At 42.3% G+C, this 19,153-nt stretch overlaps 1 protein-coding gene across 1 annotated transcript in view; it reads left to right on the top strand.

Annotated features, from left to right (window-relative positions):
• BVES (blood vessel epicardial substance) overlaps positions 1 to 17,159 on the top strand; it is a 32,355-nt gene extending 15,196 nt beyond the window's left edge. Inside the window, exons 6-8 of the mRNA XM_054569773.1 lie at positions 438 to 605; positions 2,095 to 2,236; positions 16,683 to 17,159. Coding sequence (XP_054425748.1) covers positions 438 to 605; positions 2,095 to 2,236; positions 16,683 to 16,807 — 435 coding nt within the window. The 3' untranslated portion in view covers positions 16,808 to 17,159. The remainder of the gene's footprint in view (positions 1 to 437; positions 606 to 2,094; positions 2,237 to 16,682) is intronic.
• The last annotated feature ends 1,994 nt before the right edge of the window (positions 17,160 to 19,153 follow it).

Raw genomic sequence — 19,153 nt, 5'->3', positions numbered from 1 at the left:
GTCTTTCATCTGTAACTTAGCCTCATGAATCTCACCTCAGTGGGTTTTTTTTTTTTTCCCCTTGAAGCTGTATTCTTAAAACTCTCTTGTAATTTTTAGCCATTAATTAACCATCCAGTTGAAACATCAGCCTGGTACACTCTACGGCAGTGCTATTGACACAGTGATCATTCTTCTGTCACCGGACCTCACAAAACAACAACTAGAAAACTCAGAGAATTTGCTTTTATTCAGTTTTCAGGTTGTTTGGTTTTAAGCATAATTTTATACAGTTATAGAAGCTTCTATGTATGGATCTTATTTTAATTTAACTAATATGACAAATCATTGCTATAATATTACCCACTAAATTATTCTACTCTTCTCCTCCCCCAGATTACAGCGGTCATAATCCATGTACAAAGATGCACCTGTTTCTTTCTGTGTTTCTTCATCAGGTCACCATTGTTGCGGATGATAACTGCAGGTTTTTATGCTGGTCAAGAGAAAGATTAACTTACTTTCTGGAATCTGAACCTTTCCTATATGAAATATTTAGGTATCTTATAGGAAAAGACATTACAAATAAGCTCTACTCATTGAATGATCCCACCTTAAATGATAAAGTAAGTGTTCTGCTGAGTGTGTTTATTTTGTTAAATAAATATGTATAGTGAAGTATGCCTCACTTAATGTAATATATGAGGGGGGACCCAAAAAAACCGGAATTATCTTCTGGAGGGTAGGTCCCTTGTAGTACAGGCTTCCCCAGCTAGGTGAGTGTGCTAGGAACCCATCTGTAACAGTGTACCAGCTGGCATTATTGTGAGAGGTTGCGTTTGGCATCAGCAAATTTTTTTTGAAGGCTCTTTCAACATATTTGCCCATTTCATGATGGATTGATTTACCAGTGCACCTGTCCACACCGCGCTGAGTGTTCAGCAGTTTTTGACCGAAAACAGCATGACTCACGTGCCCCACCTTCCCCATTCATCCAATCTCGCCCCCAGCAACTTTTTTTGTTTCCCTGGATGAAAAAAGTCCTCAAAGGGAAACATTTTGCCCATGTGGAAGAGGTGAAACAAAAAAAATGGCAGAAGCACTAAAAGGCATCAAAATCAATGAGTTCAAAAGCTGTTTTGAGCAGTGGAAAGAACGTCTCGATAGGTGTATTGCATCAAATGAAGGCTACTTTGAAGGTGACTGAAGTTTACATGTGCAAGAATAAATACACAATTTTTTATAAATAAATTTCTCTTTTGGGGAGTCCCCATGATTTTCATTAACTAGTCTTATGTTAAGTGAAGTGGAAAAACCTTCAGGGAATTATTTCTCAAGAGCGAGGAAATATTTTGTAATTACTATATTTGCCATTACATAGTGAGGTGTCTCTAAATCTCAGGGACCTCCACGGATGGTAAAGAGGTGCTGTCCTCTTCCTAAAGGGTCATTTAAGGAACCTAAGGAAGATGGTTAGTGAGTTGTCATGGGAGCTGGGGAGGAGTAAGCCAGGGAAGGCGGGGCAGTGGGGAGGTTGCAGACTGAGAAAGGCTGGCAAACCCCAGTGAGCAGGAAGCTGGCTTTGTAACCCCGGGTCTTCCCGTCTTACATGTCCTCCTGGTCGGGCATCTTCCAAAAAACCCCACAAGTGACAAGAGAGGTGGAGGATGCAGGCCTGTAGCAATTCAGTTGAGATTTTCAGAGCTGTATAGATCTTTAGCAACCTACAATTCGATATTCATTTCCCCACATTTGCCTAGAAGGAAATTAAAATGATCACAGAAGAAAACTTGCAAAACCTCATGCCTGTGATAAGTACTGTTCTCCAGGGACCATGAGTATGCGTGTGTACTCTCTTAAGGTCATCTTTTCTAAGCTGTTTATCAAATTAGGTTGGTGCTTATTATTTTTAGATTAATAAATAGGCTACTGATTATATTAAATTTACTATAATGTATTTAGAGTAATATTAGAAAATAAAAATTATCGCAAACATTTATTGGGCTACCTATGTACCAGGTAGCCTTTTATTTCAAGGAAAAGCAAATGCTGCTGGTAGGGAATAGATGATGTAAGTCCCATAGATGTCAGAAATCTTAAAACCTTGTTTTTTAGAAAGCCAAAAAGTTGGAACACCAGCTCAGCCTTTGCACGCAGATCTCCATGCTGGAAATGAGGAACAGTATAGCCAGCTCCAGTGACAGCGAGGACGGCTTACACCAGTTTCTTCGGGGCACCTCCAGCGTGTCCTCTCTTCGTAAGTTATCCCAAAACTGATGCTCTTTTGGGATTCTGATGGATGTCACTGGACAGAGACCAATGACAACTTTGATCATAAAAATAACTTTGCAAGTAACTATTTGGCAACCTAACGGTATCATTAAAAATAATCAATTTTTTTCTAGCTTTCCCCCACCTCCCATATTTTATATCAGCTAAAATCCAACTTTAGAGCTCTTATTTCTATCTCAGAAAGTGCTCACTACTTTTGCCACGTACTTTTCTTAAGTACTCTGGTTCACCAAAATAATGTGAAGGAGTCGTTATGGTTTGCTGGATATTCAGCTTTGTTGTTTTTATGATTTTAGTTCTAGTGGAAGCCCAGCAGTGTGTTAAATATGGTAGCAAGCAACTGCTGGGCATTTTACTGCTGGCTGGTCATCTCAGTGTGATCGCCAGGAATTAACAGGTGACCGGGTCATGGGATAGCCCTGAGGATGAAGGACACCACTCACACACCCCCGAGAGGAAAGTTTTGAGAGATCCTTCCATAGTTTAGAATGTTTTAAGACATTTCAAAGACTCTGATGACTGTTAAAGATTAGTAAGTAAAATGAGAGAAGCTAGATTATTTTAAGAATTAAATGCTTAAAATTATTTTAAGAATTATTCCAAGAATGAGAGTAAAGGAACTTTAAACAAATTCATGTGCAATAATAGCAAAAAGACAAACTCTCTTATTGCACAAACCAAAAATTATCTATGTTTCCAAATGTATGTTAAACCAGAGTAACTTTTGAGTAAATATAGACACTCATTCAACAAATACCTAAGTGTTTATGTAAATGATCTTGTAGCTTTGGATGCTTTCGGTAAATTGGATTAAGGGTTTTAACTATTGCATAGTTCAAATTGGCAAAGGTTTGACAAGGCCATATAAGTGGCGTAAGCTTCCAAAGCAAAGACTCGGCATAGAAATGTTTTGTGGACCTAAAGGAGGTTTCAGGAGCAACACAAATGAGAAGTTGGGAATGGCTGTGTTTTATTCCAAAGTTATTTTTTGAAAAATATCTGAGATTGACCAAAGTCTGCAGTCTACTAGCATATCAAATGTATTGAAACAGTTTGGTGGTCAAAAGCATTTTCAAATGGACTCATCTTAATTACCTGTATAGTAATTACGGACTAAGAAAGGTCAGCAGAAAGGAAATTACAGTGAAATGTCATGATTATTTTTTCCTGTAGAATAGCTTATTTTTGTAGTTCTTACTTTTGTGTCGTTTTACAGCCTTGCTCAGGAAGCATGAGAAACAGCAGTATATAATATGAGCATTTGTTGACTTAAAATCAGTTTTGTTTTCTGTAGTATTTTATTGTATAATCTAAATATTTGGGGGGTAAAACATTTTAGGGGGGAAAGCTTATGTAGAGTATGTTGTTAAATAGAATTAAAACATGTTTTCAAGATTAACATTTGTACTTCACTTGCCTCCAGAAATCTCTGTTTCCTAGTGTTCATTGAATGGGGGTGACACACGTTGTCAATGCAGACCGGGGCTCTTGCTCTAATAATTATTAGCTGTGTGACTTGGGGGACATCACAGAACCTTTCTCATCTGACACAAGCTGTCATAGCTCAGCACAGGCCAGCATCTGGTCGCAACTCCTGCTCTATTTTCTTCCCTCTTCCTTATAGTAAATCATGAAATCATGCCTTTGATCCAGTCGCTCCTGCATGGATAATTCAGGCTTCAGTGCTTGTGAAGAAGTGTGCTGCCCTTCCCTGCGAGGCTGCATTTTCACTTCTAGTTTCCTTGTTCCCTTGTCTAACTAGACTTTAGGGCTTTGCTGTACTACACATGTGTACAACCTGTGTAAGTTGATTAAGTTGATTATTTAATTATTTAGCCTGAGGTTCGTTATGCAGGATCTTACCTATCGATACGAATGCGTCTCGCTACACACGCATGCATGTTTTTGAGTGTGCGTGTGAGCTGCACAAGTCCATGTTCATACCTGCTCCCTTTGACCAATCTTTCTTCCGAGACTCTTGACTTCCCTCCTGCAGTCTCACGAAAGACATTAGAACTTAGCACAATATTGACACTAACTATGAGTCACTTAATTCACGCTAGCATGTAGTTCATTAAGAACTGGTTCTTGTTCCTCTTACGCGGTTTTAGCTCAGAACTACTGAAGGCCACCGTTTTTCTTTTGCCAGTCCCATCAATATGCCATCTACTTTTCCATATTACAAATTACACCCCTTGTAAAAACAGAATGCAAAATCAATCTCCTAGGTCTGTTAGGCTGAAATAACAAAATTCATCACATTTTGAGCATGTGTTAGGTCTTGGTAAATGGTAGGTCCTTAACACTAGTGACTAAGCTCTTATTATTCTGAGTTTCTGATGTGCAAATGGGACAGCCCGGCAGCTGGTCTCAGCAGTGCTATCAGTTTTGTGAATGCTAATGGGGAGAAGGGAACAAACGGTAATTGACAATAGCAGCTCTTATTTTTTCAGGTGCTCTCTATACATAATCACATTGCATATTCACTGTAATCCCGCACAGAGGGAGGTAAATTAGTTGTTACTAGAAGATGTGGCACTCACAGACAGTCCCCGCAGTCTCTGGCTGTGATGAAGAGGCTGCTTTCTTGCTCCTGTGCACACTGGAGGCTGCTCCAGGCCCGCATCCAACTCACTCTGGGACGCTGAAGGAGCAGTCACTATTTGGGTCACTGCCACACATGGCAGAGGGAAGACGGTGGTGACAGAATCACACTGTGGCTCTTAGAGCTCCGTCGTCGAAGTGGCTCGTGTTCTCTGGACCAGGGAAGTCGTTTGGCCAGAACCGCCATCGGTGAATGGAGCTTTAATCCTCCTGCAGGGGCTGCGCAAGAAGGGGCCTGGTGAGGGAGGGAAAGCAGGTATTTTTGACAATAATGCAATCTATCACAGTGAGTATTATTTCATTTTACAGATGAGGAAATTGGAAATATGAGATGCTTATCCACTTGTTCCAGCGCCACAGGGGGAGATGCTGGAATACCAGCCTAAGTATCCTGTCTGATTCCAAAGCCCGTGCTGTTAGACCGCACTGTCTCTGTGTTTTCAAAAGAAAAGAAAAAATGCATATAACATTTGAGTAGTGCTTTATAGTTTACAGGTCACTTTCACACCCGATCTTGCATTTGAACCTGACAGCCCTGCTAGCGAGGCACAGCAGCATTATTATTCATTCACCCTTTTGCAAGATGAGTCCACCTACACTCAGAGGGAAGGAAGTGCTAGCCCAAAGTCACTCCCTTCCCTCCAGCCTGCTTCTCTGGAGAAACCTACCATCCCCCCATCCTTCATTATGACCAAGCAGTGCTGCAAATAGAATTTCTAGACTGGTTAATTTCCATTTCAATGAAATGTTTGCCTTATTCTTTGTACGAGGGTTCGACATAGGAACATTAAAAATTAACCAATGGGGAGGAAGGGGGAGGAAGTAGATGAGGGTATAAGGGAGGTAAATGGTAACTGAAAAAATATATAATAAAAAATAAACTATCAGATTTTTTAAAAGATTTTATTTATTTATTTTTAGAGAAAGGGAAAGGGAGAAAGAAAGAGAGGGAAAGAAACTCCAATGTGTGGTTGCCTTTTGCACACCCTCAACTGGGGACCTGGCCTGCAACCCAGGCATGTGCCCCGACTGGGAATTGAACCTGTGACTCTTTGGTTTGTAGGACGGCACTCAATCCACTAAGCCACACCAGCCAGGACACTATTACATTTATTTTTTTAATTAACCAATAATATTCTCCAGCCTTTTAGCTCTAGGTCAACTTTCACTTTGCCTCGCTTGTTCTTACAGAATTACGAGCAAAACTACTCTCTAAAAATTAAATTTATTTTGTATACTTTCCTAATTAAACAACTTTTATATTATTCCATTTAGTCATTAAGTCAAATAAAGAAGTAGACTTAAGCATTAAAATGCATATGAACACTTCTCATCATTATTTTTCAAATCAGGATCAGCATGTATCCAGCGCATTTGGCCAAGGCATCTCTAAAGTCTCTTTCATTCTCTGAGCTTCCCTTTCATCTTTGTCTGATTCTCTGTGTGTGTTTCTGCATTTTTGTTTTGTTTTTGGTTTTTTTGTTTTTCCTGTAGAACACTGATTCTTAAACATAAATGAGCATATGAATCACTTGGAGATCTTATTTAAGATTCTAATGCAGACCTGGGTGTGGCCTGGGAGACCACCCAGTTAATGAAGACCATGTGATGCCAGTGTGTCTGCTCCCTGGACTACACTTCTAAGTAGTGAGGTTGTAGAATTCCCTGCATTCTGAAATTTTGTCGTTATACATGTTACTTGTATTTTCTGTTTACTGGTAGGTAGATCTAGGGACTTGCAGAGATTACAATGAAGACACTATTTTAAAGATATTGGCCAGTATGGGATATAATGCTACAAACATACTTCATAACATTACACAGCATATGTTCAGTTTACCAGAAATGCAATTCGGAAAAAGGTGAAGGGGAACTTTAGGTGAACTGTTCCAGTGAAATTTCTACTGATCCCATTTCTTATGTTGGGCTCTGTTTTTACACATCGCACGATGTTAAATTCAGAGCAGGATCCCTGCTCCCTACTACACAGATTCTGTATTCCACAGCAAATTATTATTCAAAGGAATGAAAGTGAGGTAACAAGATGGTCTAAGGAAAGATGGTTTCTACTCATTTATTCAGTAACTCATCATCCAATTAATTTAACCCTTCTTGCTTGCTTCACTTACTTGAGTTTCATAGTTGGAAGTGTCATAGGAAGAAAGACAAGGGACAAGATGTGCAGAGTGTGTGAGAAGGATATAAGCTTTCTTTTCTCTGCTCCTGGACCAAGATGCTTATCAGGGTACCTGTCATCTTGTCTTCCTTATGAGGTTTAGCTCCCCACATGGAACATGTAAAACACACGCACACACATGCACACACACACACACTCACTCACTCACATTGATTGGCCTTGGCAGTTCCATCACCGATAAGTGGTGCTGAACACAGGCATTGTCATGGCAACAGGAGGACATATTGTGTTTCCTTTAAAGTTGCAGAACTTTATTTTAATTAATTGGAGTTAACCTATTGTTTAGTTGGTTTGTTTTTTAAATCCTGAGGCAAAATAGGCAGTATATTCCATTGGAACTCATTTTTTAAAGGTTTTTATTAGTTTAAACCACCAATTTTTTCAGAAATTATACTTAAAATTTGAGTTTTAGAAAGATACTATGAAATATTTAGACAGATATTTCTTACTGAAAAAAATCTTTTCAAGTACTTTTTGTTATTAATATCAAGATGGTGCTTTGGACAGTCTACTAATTTCATGTGACCTAGTTGCACAAATATGCTTGAAGTCACATTAGCCTGCATCTGGTTAGCATTCTTATCTGCAAACATCAGCAACATATCTGACATAAGGACCTTTTCTCAGCTCTCTTATCTGTTTATTAACCTGGAAAGAACAAAAAGACAACACAGCATTCTTAGTTTCAAGGCTGGTTTCATGAAATAGTCTGTTCAGCTCAATTTGTATTCATTCCCCCTGTGAACAACTGTAGACTTACAAACAGTACGTTTTACATGAATTATATGGACGGGTGTCGAGGAGACGTGACCAAGCAGCAGGAATGGGGAGGAAGAGCCCGTGAACAGCTCTCAGACCCACCCAGGCGGCTGGTGAAAAGTGCTCCCGCCACTCGGTGGGTGGGTTGAGCGCAGCGGAGGGAGGTTCAACAACCTGGTTGAGGCTACGGCCAGCCGTGCAACAAAGAAGGATTGACGTTTGTTTCCATTTCTGGCTTTGCTGTTTTCCTTACAAATACCCTTGTCCGTATGTGAGTGTAAATTTGTTTGGAGATATTTAACCACTGCTGTAGCAGCTGACGCTTCCTGACCACTTTCATGTTCTCATTTAATCCTCACCGCCACCCAGTGGTGTGAGTATGTTCCCTGTCCCCCGTTCAGGGTCAGGAACAGGACATTATCTCCTCTGGGCCTTTGGTCCCCCAGCCAGTGGGGGCTGTGCTGTCCCCAGGGCCCCGCCCTCAGCCATCCTTTTGAGGGCCTGCTTCCTCACACAGCATTTTCTCATCTGTAAAATGACTATCAAGGGATTTTGCACAGTTCTATATTTTTCATCTTTTAGTCAAAAATTTAAAAAATTCTTAAGGTAATAGGCACCCATATATACCAAATATAAAAAAAAATATTTCAGTGAAAAGAACTAACCCCTCCAACCTAAATGCTCCCTAGAAGCAATCACATTGGAACAGTTTTCATCCAAAAATGTTAGTCTGCTGGTAGTCATTCATTAGCCACATAACCTTCATCTACTGACCTGACTGAGCTCACTTCTAACTCCTTCTTGCCCCTTCTGCTCAGCACAGTGAAGTCACTAGGTTTTGTTCTTTTACTATTTTCCTTTGTAACATTAAATAACACAATAAACCTCCATTTCTTTTTCATCCTGAGGCATTTTTAAAGACAAGGATATTTGTATCGCTACCTTTCTTTCCCCCTTCTGCCTTCAAGCTATTGTGGGGATCTTTAACTTCTAAACAATCAAGATTGATAGTGCACGCATTCTGTTCTCTCTTCTTCAGTTTTTAAAAAATTATGATAAAATGCACATTACAAAATTTACCATCTTAACCAATTTTAAGTGTACAGTTCAGGGGTATTAATTCTGTGTTCTCTTTTGGTAATGGTAAGTAGGTCTTCCTTTGTGGGTTGTTTTGCAGAATTTAAAGCAAATAAAAAATGTTGACGTTGTGATGCTTTCTTCAAATCCAAACAGCTGGCTGTGACTACATTTCTTTCTTTTTGGTTCCAACGTCATCATTCCTATTCTGTTCAAAGAAGATTGTTCCCAACATCAAGTATTAATGGATTCTGCTTTTGTGTATAACAGAAAAATCATGCCAGAATTTGCTCCATATTTTGACCTTCCTTTTTTCCCTGAATTCTGTTTTATTGTTTTGCTTGGGGGCCATGTTATTCACTATATCCCCAGTATCTTCTAGCTTCTTACTCATTCTTTTAAGTGAAATCCTTTCATTTCTTATTAAAATCTGAGTGGTTGTTTCCTATTTGAATCATGCCTTTTCAGACTGCTTTCTGTTTTTCTGGGTCTCTCTAGTTGCCCTTCTTTCTCCTTATCCTTGCATTTTCTTATCTTACACCTTCACCCTCTCAGTTCATCAAGCCTGTGTTTCCTTTTCATCAAGTCTGTGGTTCCAAGTCTCGAAACCTCTCTCCCGGCCTCCCCGCCGCCTGCCTCATTCTCTGGGTCTCTTTCATGGCTGCCATCCTGGGACCTGTTCTGAATCTGCCCACTGTCTCTGCAGCCCTATCGCCTTCTTTCTGGGGCAGGAAGGGGCAGCAGGACCGTCACTGTTCCTTAGCTGCTCAAACCCGTCGCCGCGCAGCTTGGGGCCTCATCACCCCAGTGAGTAGCCAGGATTTGGCTCGAGGAAACCTCCTCACGGGAGCCCCTAACGCTTGCACCCTCATCCTGTGCCCTGATTTGTGTTCCTCTTTGCCTGAGGCCTTCACTGCTGGCGTGGGTCCCTCCAAGAGCGGTTAGGTGCAAAGTCCATACCTACTCTCCAGCATTATTGTTCAGAAAGCTTCAATCCAAACTCAATTTCTTAATTTAAAAATATCTTATGACCACACTAAACTTTTGAAGTTAAAAAAAATATGATATAAATAATCAAAGGCAGGAAAAGGGAGGATAGTCCTTTCTAGCAAAGAAGCTATTAAATCCTTCCCCGTCCCCATTTATCAAAAATTGTATAATATAATTAAAATTCTGAACCCCAGTAAGGTTTTTAATTACTTGCTAAAGCAGTTGGCCAGATGGTTAAGCATAATAAAAATAAGAACACCCTCGAAAGGAATAAAGAAAATGTCATCAAAGTTAAACGTGGCGGGGGGAGTCTTCCATTATATTGAATAGTTTATAGAAGTGTCGCTCCTTTTTAATAAGTGTGTTTCTGAAGCAGAGAGCGATGTCACTTGACAAACTTCCTGTCATGGTACTGTATTTATCTGAATATCGAACTTGATGTCACTTATTTATTTCCTAGAACAGAGGTGACCTTCACTCTGGAGTTAAGAACAACAAGCCTGTCTGTTTACTTCGACTGCGGGGAGAGGCTCTCGGGCCCTCACAATTAGGAGCGCACTGAGACAGAAAAAGGCTTAATAAGGACAGAATTCTGTCAAAGGCAGTTCCTCTCCCCTAATCTTTTATTACTCCATACCAGAATTTTGACTGTTACATAAGAGCTCCCTGGTTCATGTATAAAAGGCTTCCTGTGGTTCGCTCTCTCTTTTTTCAAGATTAGTTGACATTCAATACATTAGTTTCAGGTGTACAGCCTGGTGGTTAGACAGTTATATAACTTGCCAGGTGATGCCCCTGATAAGCCTAGTGGCCACCTGACACCGCACATCGCTGTTACAACACTATTGACTATATTCCCTATGTTTTACTTTATGTCCCTGTTACTTCCTGTGACCCTGGACTTTAGGAAGACGAAAGGGCCTGGGGGACAGTCTGGGCACCCCCTCCAGAGGCCAGTGGCCAACTTGCACTTTGCAAAAGACCCCCCAAGCTAGCAAGCTTCTGTCCCCTTCAACTAGGGTCTGACACTAGCTGCTGTGTGACAGTTCTGCTGTGGAAAGACAGCTTCCCAGATCCAGGTGGCCCTGTGTGTGTCCACGGTGTTGTCACCCCTGTGCTCTGGCACGAGTGGCGGTGTCCACTGCTTGCTTCAAGTCTCTTCTAAGTCTCAGTTTTTTACATTTGCTCAAAGCCTGTCTTCTTTCTTACCCTCAGAACTGCTGCCCGGCGCTATAGTTCTTTCTCACCTGAGCCCACTAGGAATGTGCGGTACAACTCACAGTAAATCCTGCGCCGCTGGTTGTGCCTTCTGGGGGCACTAATACCTATGACAGGGATGCGTCAGTCTTTTGGGCAGGAGATTTTTTTTTCTACCTGGTATAATACAAAACATTCCCCAGGCAACAGTAACGGTTCACATAACTGTTTAACGATTGCACACCAGATAAACCTAGACAGCAGTTCGGTCTGAGACTATTTGTTTTACATACTTGTGTAATAAACTCTGCTAACTATCTCTTTCTGATTATAATAAGTACCAAAAGGAAATAGTTTTGCCACTTTTGTCTCCCAACTGGAAAACTGGTTTCAATAGAAGGATAAAAATCAGTTTTCTGGAAAATTTATATTATTATTTGCTTCTCTAGAATTTGGAATAAATGAAAAGTAAAAATATTAAACAGGGGTCATGACCTCATAGTAATGTCCTTGAGGGGCAAAGGTAGTTTGAAAAGCACTTCATTGAAGATAAGCTCAGAGTCTTCCCCTCTCCTCTCCTCATGCTCGCACATCTAGGGAAGATATGGGACCTTCTGGTCAAATACCTGAGGACACATCAGTGCGTAAAATTAATGAAAAACCAGGCAAACTTGTAGAAAGAAGTTATTAATGTTCAACTTGTGAAATGTAAGATAGTTCCCTCAAAGCAGAATATTCTCTCTCTCGCTCTCTCTGCACACTCCAAATTGCGTTTGGATTTATTAGTGGACAAAATAATGACATCTAGCAGCATAGCGAAGGCCCCTGAGTCTTCCCACTGACCCAGCAGGACTCCTGTGGAGGCTGGAGAACGCCAGGGGCCAGGTGAGCTCCTTGCTCTTGGAAGCCTCCCTTTCTTCTGGCCATGACAGTGGCAGATTCCCGGGGAGGGGCCTCAAGAATGTCCTACTTGGCCCTCCATGGTGCAGGAGGCCCAAGCTACCTGAGGTCGGTACCAAGTATGGGCACCTGGGGCGACCGTGATTCCTATCAAGGTGTCAGGCAGCCAGCTGGCCCTGGGCAGGTTCTGGCGGTTGCGGTGAGGCTGTGTTTCTGTTGTAAAGTTTCAGGTGCATCTGCCCCATGGGGAAAGAGCGCTGTTCTTGTGGGAACTGGGGCGGGGGACTTGTGGGCTCTGACCCAGCCACAAAGCCTTAAATGAAAGCGAATCTGGCACTCTCCACGTGAAAAGTGCTTTAGCAGAAAAATTGCAGGCTTGTGGGGCTATTGGGGCCGCCTGGTTTCTCCTGCTAGAATGTGCTTCGAAGTGGTTCACTCCCTGGTGAGAGAGGCATTCGTCCATAGCAGCTCCCCCACTTTGTTTGCTTTCACAGGTTGTTCAGGTTTAGCTTCTGGGTATAAGATAGAAATAATAGTATGAATGTGATGAATCACTCTGAAAAGTGCTTTGAGTTCCTGACAAATAAAAGCGTCAGAAACGAAGTCCGGTTTGTTTTTATTTCCCCCAACATTTAACCTACCCTCTAGCACCTTGTAGTAGTCCCTCTGAGATTTGTATGGCTGATCAGATGAAAACTTTGTAGCAGGTGATGCTACGGACATACCTTACTTGGCGGACAGTACTCTTTGCTGTCAACACCGTCGAGCCAGCCAATTATATGAAAGTGATTCACCTCGGAACCTGATACAGCCTGTAGTGATAACAGTCCCTTTCCACAAGGAGGGTTCGCTGCCCGCGCTTGAATGCTGCTGGCGCCCCACTGGTAGGCTGGGGGCTTGACGAAGCAGAGATGAAACGTTTTGGCCTTGTGGAAACATCTCTCTCCCTGATCCTAAGGATCAGCTTTCTGAAGGCTCCATGCAGTTTCGGAGGAGGGTTTTTTTACACATACTAAGTAATCATCAACGACCGGCTATGCATGGGGTACTTCTGAGAAACCGCGGGAGGGGAAGGCTTACTTCCCAACAAGGGAGAGATGCACATACTTATGGCCACAATGTGGTATAGAATATGTGCGGGCTGCAGCTGTCTGGAGGGGAATGGAATCTCCCCACAGAAGGAATTAGGGAAGACTGCACATGACGGAGGTGAGGTTTGAACTCTGCCTTGGGGAAGGGATAGGAATTTGGTGAGTAGAGATGGGAGTGGAAAGACTGCTCCAGGGGGAAAGAAAGGCAAGAGGAGAAGAGAAAAAGGATAGGTGGGATTTGGGGGGTCAGTAAAGTTTGCCAGCGCTTGGACTGGAAGGTGGCCCGCCTGGAGACCCCTGGATGCCGCCCCAGGACCGCGGATGCCTCTCGCCCTACTATCCTTTAGTGTTGTATAGGAAGCGCCCCAGCCCTTTCTTCCCCAGGCAGAGAGACTGGGGACAGAGGAAGTTCTTTCACAGAGAACTGCACATCCACGGCAAGTTTTCACTAGGTCCTTTCCAGTTGTTTTGGGCCCTCTCTCCATTTTCTCTCGTGGGAAAATGCAGTGATTAGTGAGGTAGTGAGAGGGTCAAAGCCTTTTGGCCCCGTCGGTGATAGCAGCCTCAGGATACTGGGGATCATCGCCCCTGCTCTGACAGATGGGCTTAAAAACTAGCGATCAATTGGTCCCACTTCCTAAGTCAAAATAAACTAGTCTTGTTTCCATTATATGTAGTATACAGTAATTTCTGAATGCTCTACATTATTGATTTGGTTCAGTGCTCTTAGACATGCCATCTTCTTTGTTCTGAGGGTTTTATCTGATTGCAAATACTCAGCTTAAGTTAATATTTTATGAGACTCCATTGTAACTTGAAGCCCTGACTGGTGTGGCTCAGTGGGTTGGGCGTTGTCCTACAAATCGAAAGGTCAGCAGTTCGATTCCCAGTCAGGGCATGTGCCTGGGTTGCAGACCAGATCCCCAGTTGGCGATGTGTGAGAGGCAGCCGATCAATGTTTATCTTGCATATCGATGTTTCTCTCCCTCCCTTCCTCCCTTCCCCTCTCTCTAAAATAAATAAATAAAATATTTTGAAAAATCATAACTTGAACCTAGAAATATGATGAAAGGCATGTCTATTGTTAAAAAAAAAAAAAAAAAAAAAAAAAAGACAACCATACTGCACTCAGGGCAGCTTAGACTGAAAAACACAAACCCCGATCCAAGCACTAGTCCCATGTCTTTTTGTGCCATTCTCATGGGCAGTGATGAACTTTAACAAGTTACCTAATTATTTATTGCCCTCCAAAGACCATATTAATACACTCATTTTATTGATTTACAAATATTTACGAAGTGTTTATCATATCCCACACACTGACCAAAGTAAGAACTTTACAAATATTAAGACATTTATTCCACCTAACAACCATGAGAAGTAGAAAATATCATTATTATTCCTGTTTTACAGAGAAGGAAGTCAAGGTACAGAGAAGTGAAGTAACTTGCCCAAGGGCACGCAGATAATATTCATTGCTATTTGAGTGGACATGTGAATTGGAGGTTGTGTTTGGTGTGTTTGGTGTCACCTGCGTGAAAAAGGCTAAAAAGACCTTGCCTGGGAGGATTCTGCCACGTTGTGCTCTGTGATGGAATTAAGTTCTTGGACTGTTTTAATACAGGTTTATTTTCTGCAGTTTGTCACTAGGTGTCTTTCAAGAAACTCAGTATTTTAATCGACTGTAATTTTTTGAAAGTGAACAGTTTCTGTGCAGGTACACCAAGCACTTCCTTAAGCTACACCAAAGCCCGGGCCTGCACAATATGACCTTTTTATTTTGGAAGATGCGGCTGTTGGTAGTGGCATTTCCCCAGATGTACGGCAGTGACTATATACTTAATAAGAAATGACATTCAGCGACATTTTCTTTTTTAAAAAAATGTTTTATCCTCGCCCAAAGACATTTTCTCATTTATTTTCTGGAAAGAGAGGAAGGGAGAGAGAGAAACGCTGATGTGAGAATAAGCATCACTTAGTTGCCTCCTGTAACAGGCCTGGGCCCAGGATCGCTTGCACCAGACTAGAGATCTTGCACACCAGGACCAGGTATCAAACCCGCAACCGAGGCACGTGCCCTGACCGGCAGTTGGACCCACAACCTTTTGATTATGGGACGTCACTCCAACCAACTGAGCCACGCCAGCCAAGCCCATTTAGTGACTTTCTCTGTGTGCCCATCACCCTGCTAAGCACATTATGTGATTATTTTGTTTAATCCTCCCAACAACCCCATAAAGCAGGTCCAGTGAATATCTCTTTTCTACAGATATGGCAACTGAGGCCTAGAGAGGCATAGTAATGGAGCACCTGTCACAGAGCTAGGAAGCAGCAGGGACTTGAACCCTGAAATTGTTACCTGAGCCTCTGATCTAGACCTGCTGGCCCCTGTGCCATGGGTCCTGCGGCTGGCCTCTGCCCTCCCTGCTGACTGCAGCCTGCTCTGAGGGCTGGCCAGCCCTGGTGCCTGCTGCTGAGTCTTGCCAAGGATTAACAGTTGATCTGGATAAATTCCTTGTAGCCATTCTGCTTCCTGTCTTAATAGGATCCTGCTACTACCTCTGTTGTACAGCAAGTATTTGAAGAGTCAGATTTCACTCATTATTCTTCCATCATCGACCTCACGCCCAGTCTGAGTCCAGCATTTGCTGAATGCCACTCCATCGTGCTAGCAGGCATCAAGAAGGTGGCACGGGTGTGGGTGGGGCGGATGGACCCTGACAAGACAGATGCTGACATTGAATGTGGGAACTGTATGGAGGAGAGATTATGTTTGTGATGTCATGTGAGCTGTTATTAGGCACCTTGAGGAGGCTATGCACCTATTTATAATAAGTTCTCTTACTTTTAGACAATATTTTTTTATACATCAGGCATGGGGTCTATTATATGGTAGCTGCTCAATAAGCTTTTGGTGAATGTGTGAATGAATGAGGTGCTGAATGAACGAATCATTTATTGATTGGTTCCTTTGATGAAATGACATCCTGAAGGGCCCTGAGATGCTCTTGCCTTTGTTGCCACTGGGATTGCATTTGCTCCACCTGGCTCTTCCCCGCTGCATGCCTGGGCCCTCTCCTTGTCCCACGTGCCCCTGCCCCCCCTCCATCTCCATATCAGTCCAGGGAGCGGCTGGACAGGTGGTGACAAGACCCCTTCTCTTAGGTGGTGCTACAGATGGTGTTAGGTCCTATAGTTTTAGAATAAAGCCATACGTTAGGGAAATTAGGAGTTAAATCAGCTTTCCAGGGACTCCAGTCACCAGGTACAATATTCACGTAGGAACATTCTGAGTCCTAAATAGACTTTAGGGCAACCCACTGGGAACTGCGTGTGTTTGAGAAGCTCCTATCACACAAGCACATGCAGTGGAATTTGTTTCACATCTGTTCTCATGACTGAGAATCACTTGTTGACTTGGTTGTTTCATTGAAATGTTGGATTGAAAATACAGTGCTAAGGGAGACTATGTTCTTGGTACCAGCAATGGATTCCCAGGGGGTTTTATTTTTCAGTTGGAATTTAAAATTGATACACCATGTCAACCCCAGGAGAGGCCATGCATTAAGTGGTTTTCCTTCCTGTGTCTTTGATAGATGTGTCATCCCCACACCAACGAGCCTCTGCCAAGATGAAACCAATAGAAGAAGGGGTGGAAGATGATGATGAGGTCTTCGAACCCGTGTCTCCAAAGACATATAAAGTCCACCAGTTGCCTTGATCGGAGAGAAGAGTCCAGTTACCAAGATGAAAACTGTCTTGAAGAGATCCTGAAAAATACCAGCACTTTTTCACCGCTTTTAGATTCTTCTTCTTTAGGCCATCCAGAGGGGTACAGTCTGAAGGCAGAAATGTGAGGGAGAGTCACAAACAGGAAGGGTATTCTAGCTCTCTTTGTTTGGTCAGCTTTTTAAGGGGTCGTTTTCCTGAGCCTTCTGACTAAAACTGGTTCTATTTTGAGATATGTATTTTCACGGTATTTTCTAGATACACTACCATTTTAACTTTAAAAAAATCTTAGAGTTCTGTCAAATGCCTTCTCACTTATTTTTCCAAGTTGTGGTTCATCTTCCTCACAGGCGAATTTTTCACAATAGTGTTGTCCATTTGATAGCTTTAACAAACAATGTCAGTTTGAAATAGAAATCGAAGTAACATTAAAAAGCAGGGAATCTCAGGCTTTGCTCAATTGATTTTTTAGATGGAAAATGTTAAAGAAAAACGTGATTTGACTGGTGTTTATTTTTCTCCCAGGATAGACACATTACTCCACTAGATCACCTTACTTATTGGGGCATTGTGTAGATAGCTTGATAATGAACAAAACTCACAGCCTTTGCTCACATTACCCTACATTATCTATTTAAAAATTGGTCTGAAACTTAAAAGCTGGGAAGATAATATATTGGAAGCAGTTCTGCACCTGGTGTCAGCATTCAGTTAAACTCACCTGGGTTTGGAGCCATCTTGTCCCACATGTTCTGGTGAGGAAAACAGGTTCCTGGGGGCGGGAGGACAGGAGAGTGAGGTGGCTGAGCGAGTGGCACAGAACGAGGTGACTGGCAGAGCAGCTTTGCTCTTTGGTCAGGATTCTTAAGTTTCGGATTGTCCTCCAGCCACAGATGTCTCTTAAACATGTGTGAGCTGCGAATGGGAACGGAGCTGTGGGGGGCAGACGGTTGGCCACGGGCCATGCCGGGGGCGCCCAGCCTAACAGTGCTGTGAGGGCCTTGATTCCCGTCTCCTTTCTGCCAGAATCAGGTTTTAGAAAATGGTGGTGTTTGGCTGGTGGGAAAGGAGAAGCTGGCTGGAGCCATTTGTCAATCTGATCAGTGCGACTGTAGCTCTGAGTTGGGTGAAGCCCATAGAACGGCTATGCCACGTCATACCCCATCAATGTTTATTTTGTATCATCCACTAGAACCAACTTTGAGTCAGGCCCCTGCTGTGTTAAATAGCTAAGGAAAGTTCCAAATGAAAATATTTTCAGGTGAGCTGAGCCAAAAGAAGCATCTCTTGCCAAAAGGTAATTTCTGTTGGAACTTCCCACAGACTGGGAATCCAGCCCCTAACACCTTTATCCAATAATTGGCATATCAACAGCACAGTGGGAAGGCCCTTCAGTATGCTCCATCTGAAACTTATTTGGGGGAAATGAAGCCAAGGTGAATGACTAAGGCTTGGCTTTCAGACTGTAAAGATATATCAGGTCGAACGATCTCTGTCTGTGGCTGGGACCATGTGTGTAACTGTAAAGAGCTGGTGGCAATGCTGCTCTCCTTTTCTACTGGAGTAAGGTCATCCAGACCGTTCAGTTTCTACGTGCATAAAAATAATTACAAAATCACTCTGTGGAGTACATATTACATCCTTCCCTAAATAGAAAGTAATTTTAGATTCTGCTGAGGCCACGTTTTGCATGTTCTGTGTGTGCACAGAGCCTTGGGATTTCCTTACTGATGCCTCTTTAGGTTTGTCTCACTTCATTACCCTCAGACAGCGGAAAGGGTCGTCTCTAATGATCAGCCTGCATGTGTTTGGAGGTTGTTTTCTGTAGGGCTGGGGACAAACATTTTTAAAAGCACACTGCTAAAATTAGGTGACATAAATCACTTACTGTTTTTTATAGAATGTGTATGTGCATGGGCACATGCATCAGTGTCATTGATAAGTCAACTGTGATCTCAAAATGAGGCATCTTTAAAGAGCCACTTAGCCTGAATGGGAAACATGAAATTATTTTTCAATACAGACCTCTAAGGAAGACAATGAGGCTCAGAGAAAAGGAGCCATGAGCCGCTGAGGGGACCTCCCATGTAGACTTGATAGCAGAGAAGCAGATAAGAAAACAGAAATGAGTTCTAAGTGTAAGGTCTCCTCTCAATGACATTAAATTTATTTACACAAGTGAACAAGCGCATGTTTGTGTAAGGCATAAATACATAGACAAAAAACATGTTTGTTGCCAAAGCCACCAACAAGATGCTTTTTGTGTTTTTCGGTACACATTTTGCTGAGTGACAAATGTTCAGAAATGGTCTGCAAAAATTATTATATACATAACCCA

The sequence above is a fragment of the Pteronotus mesoamericanus genome, unplaced genomic scaffold, assembly GCF_021234165.1.
Source record: "Pteronotus mesoamericanus isolate MK-2021 breed Mesoamerican mustached bat unplaced genomic scaffold, CSHL_Meso_final contig_20, whole genome shotgun sequence".
Taxonomy (NCBI): domain Eukaryota; kingdom Metazoa; phylum Chordata; class Mammalia; order Chiroptera; family Mormoopidae; genus Pteronotus; species Pteronotus mesoamericanus.
The sequence above is the reverse complement of the archived record's forward strand: the minus strand, read 5'-3'. Positions and strand labels throughout refer to the sequence as shown.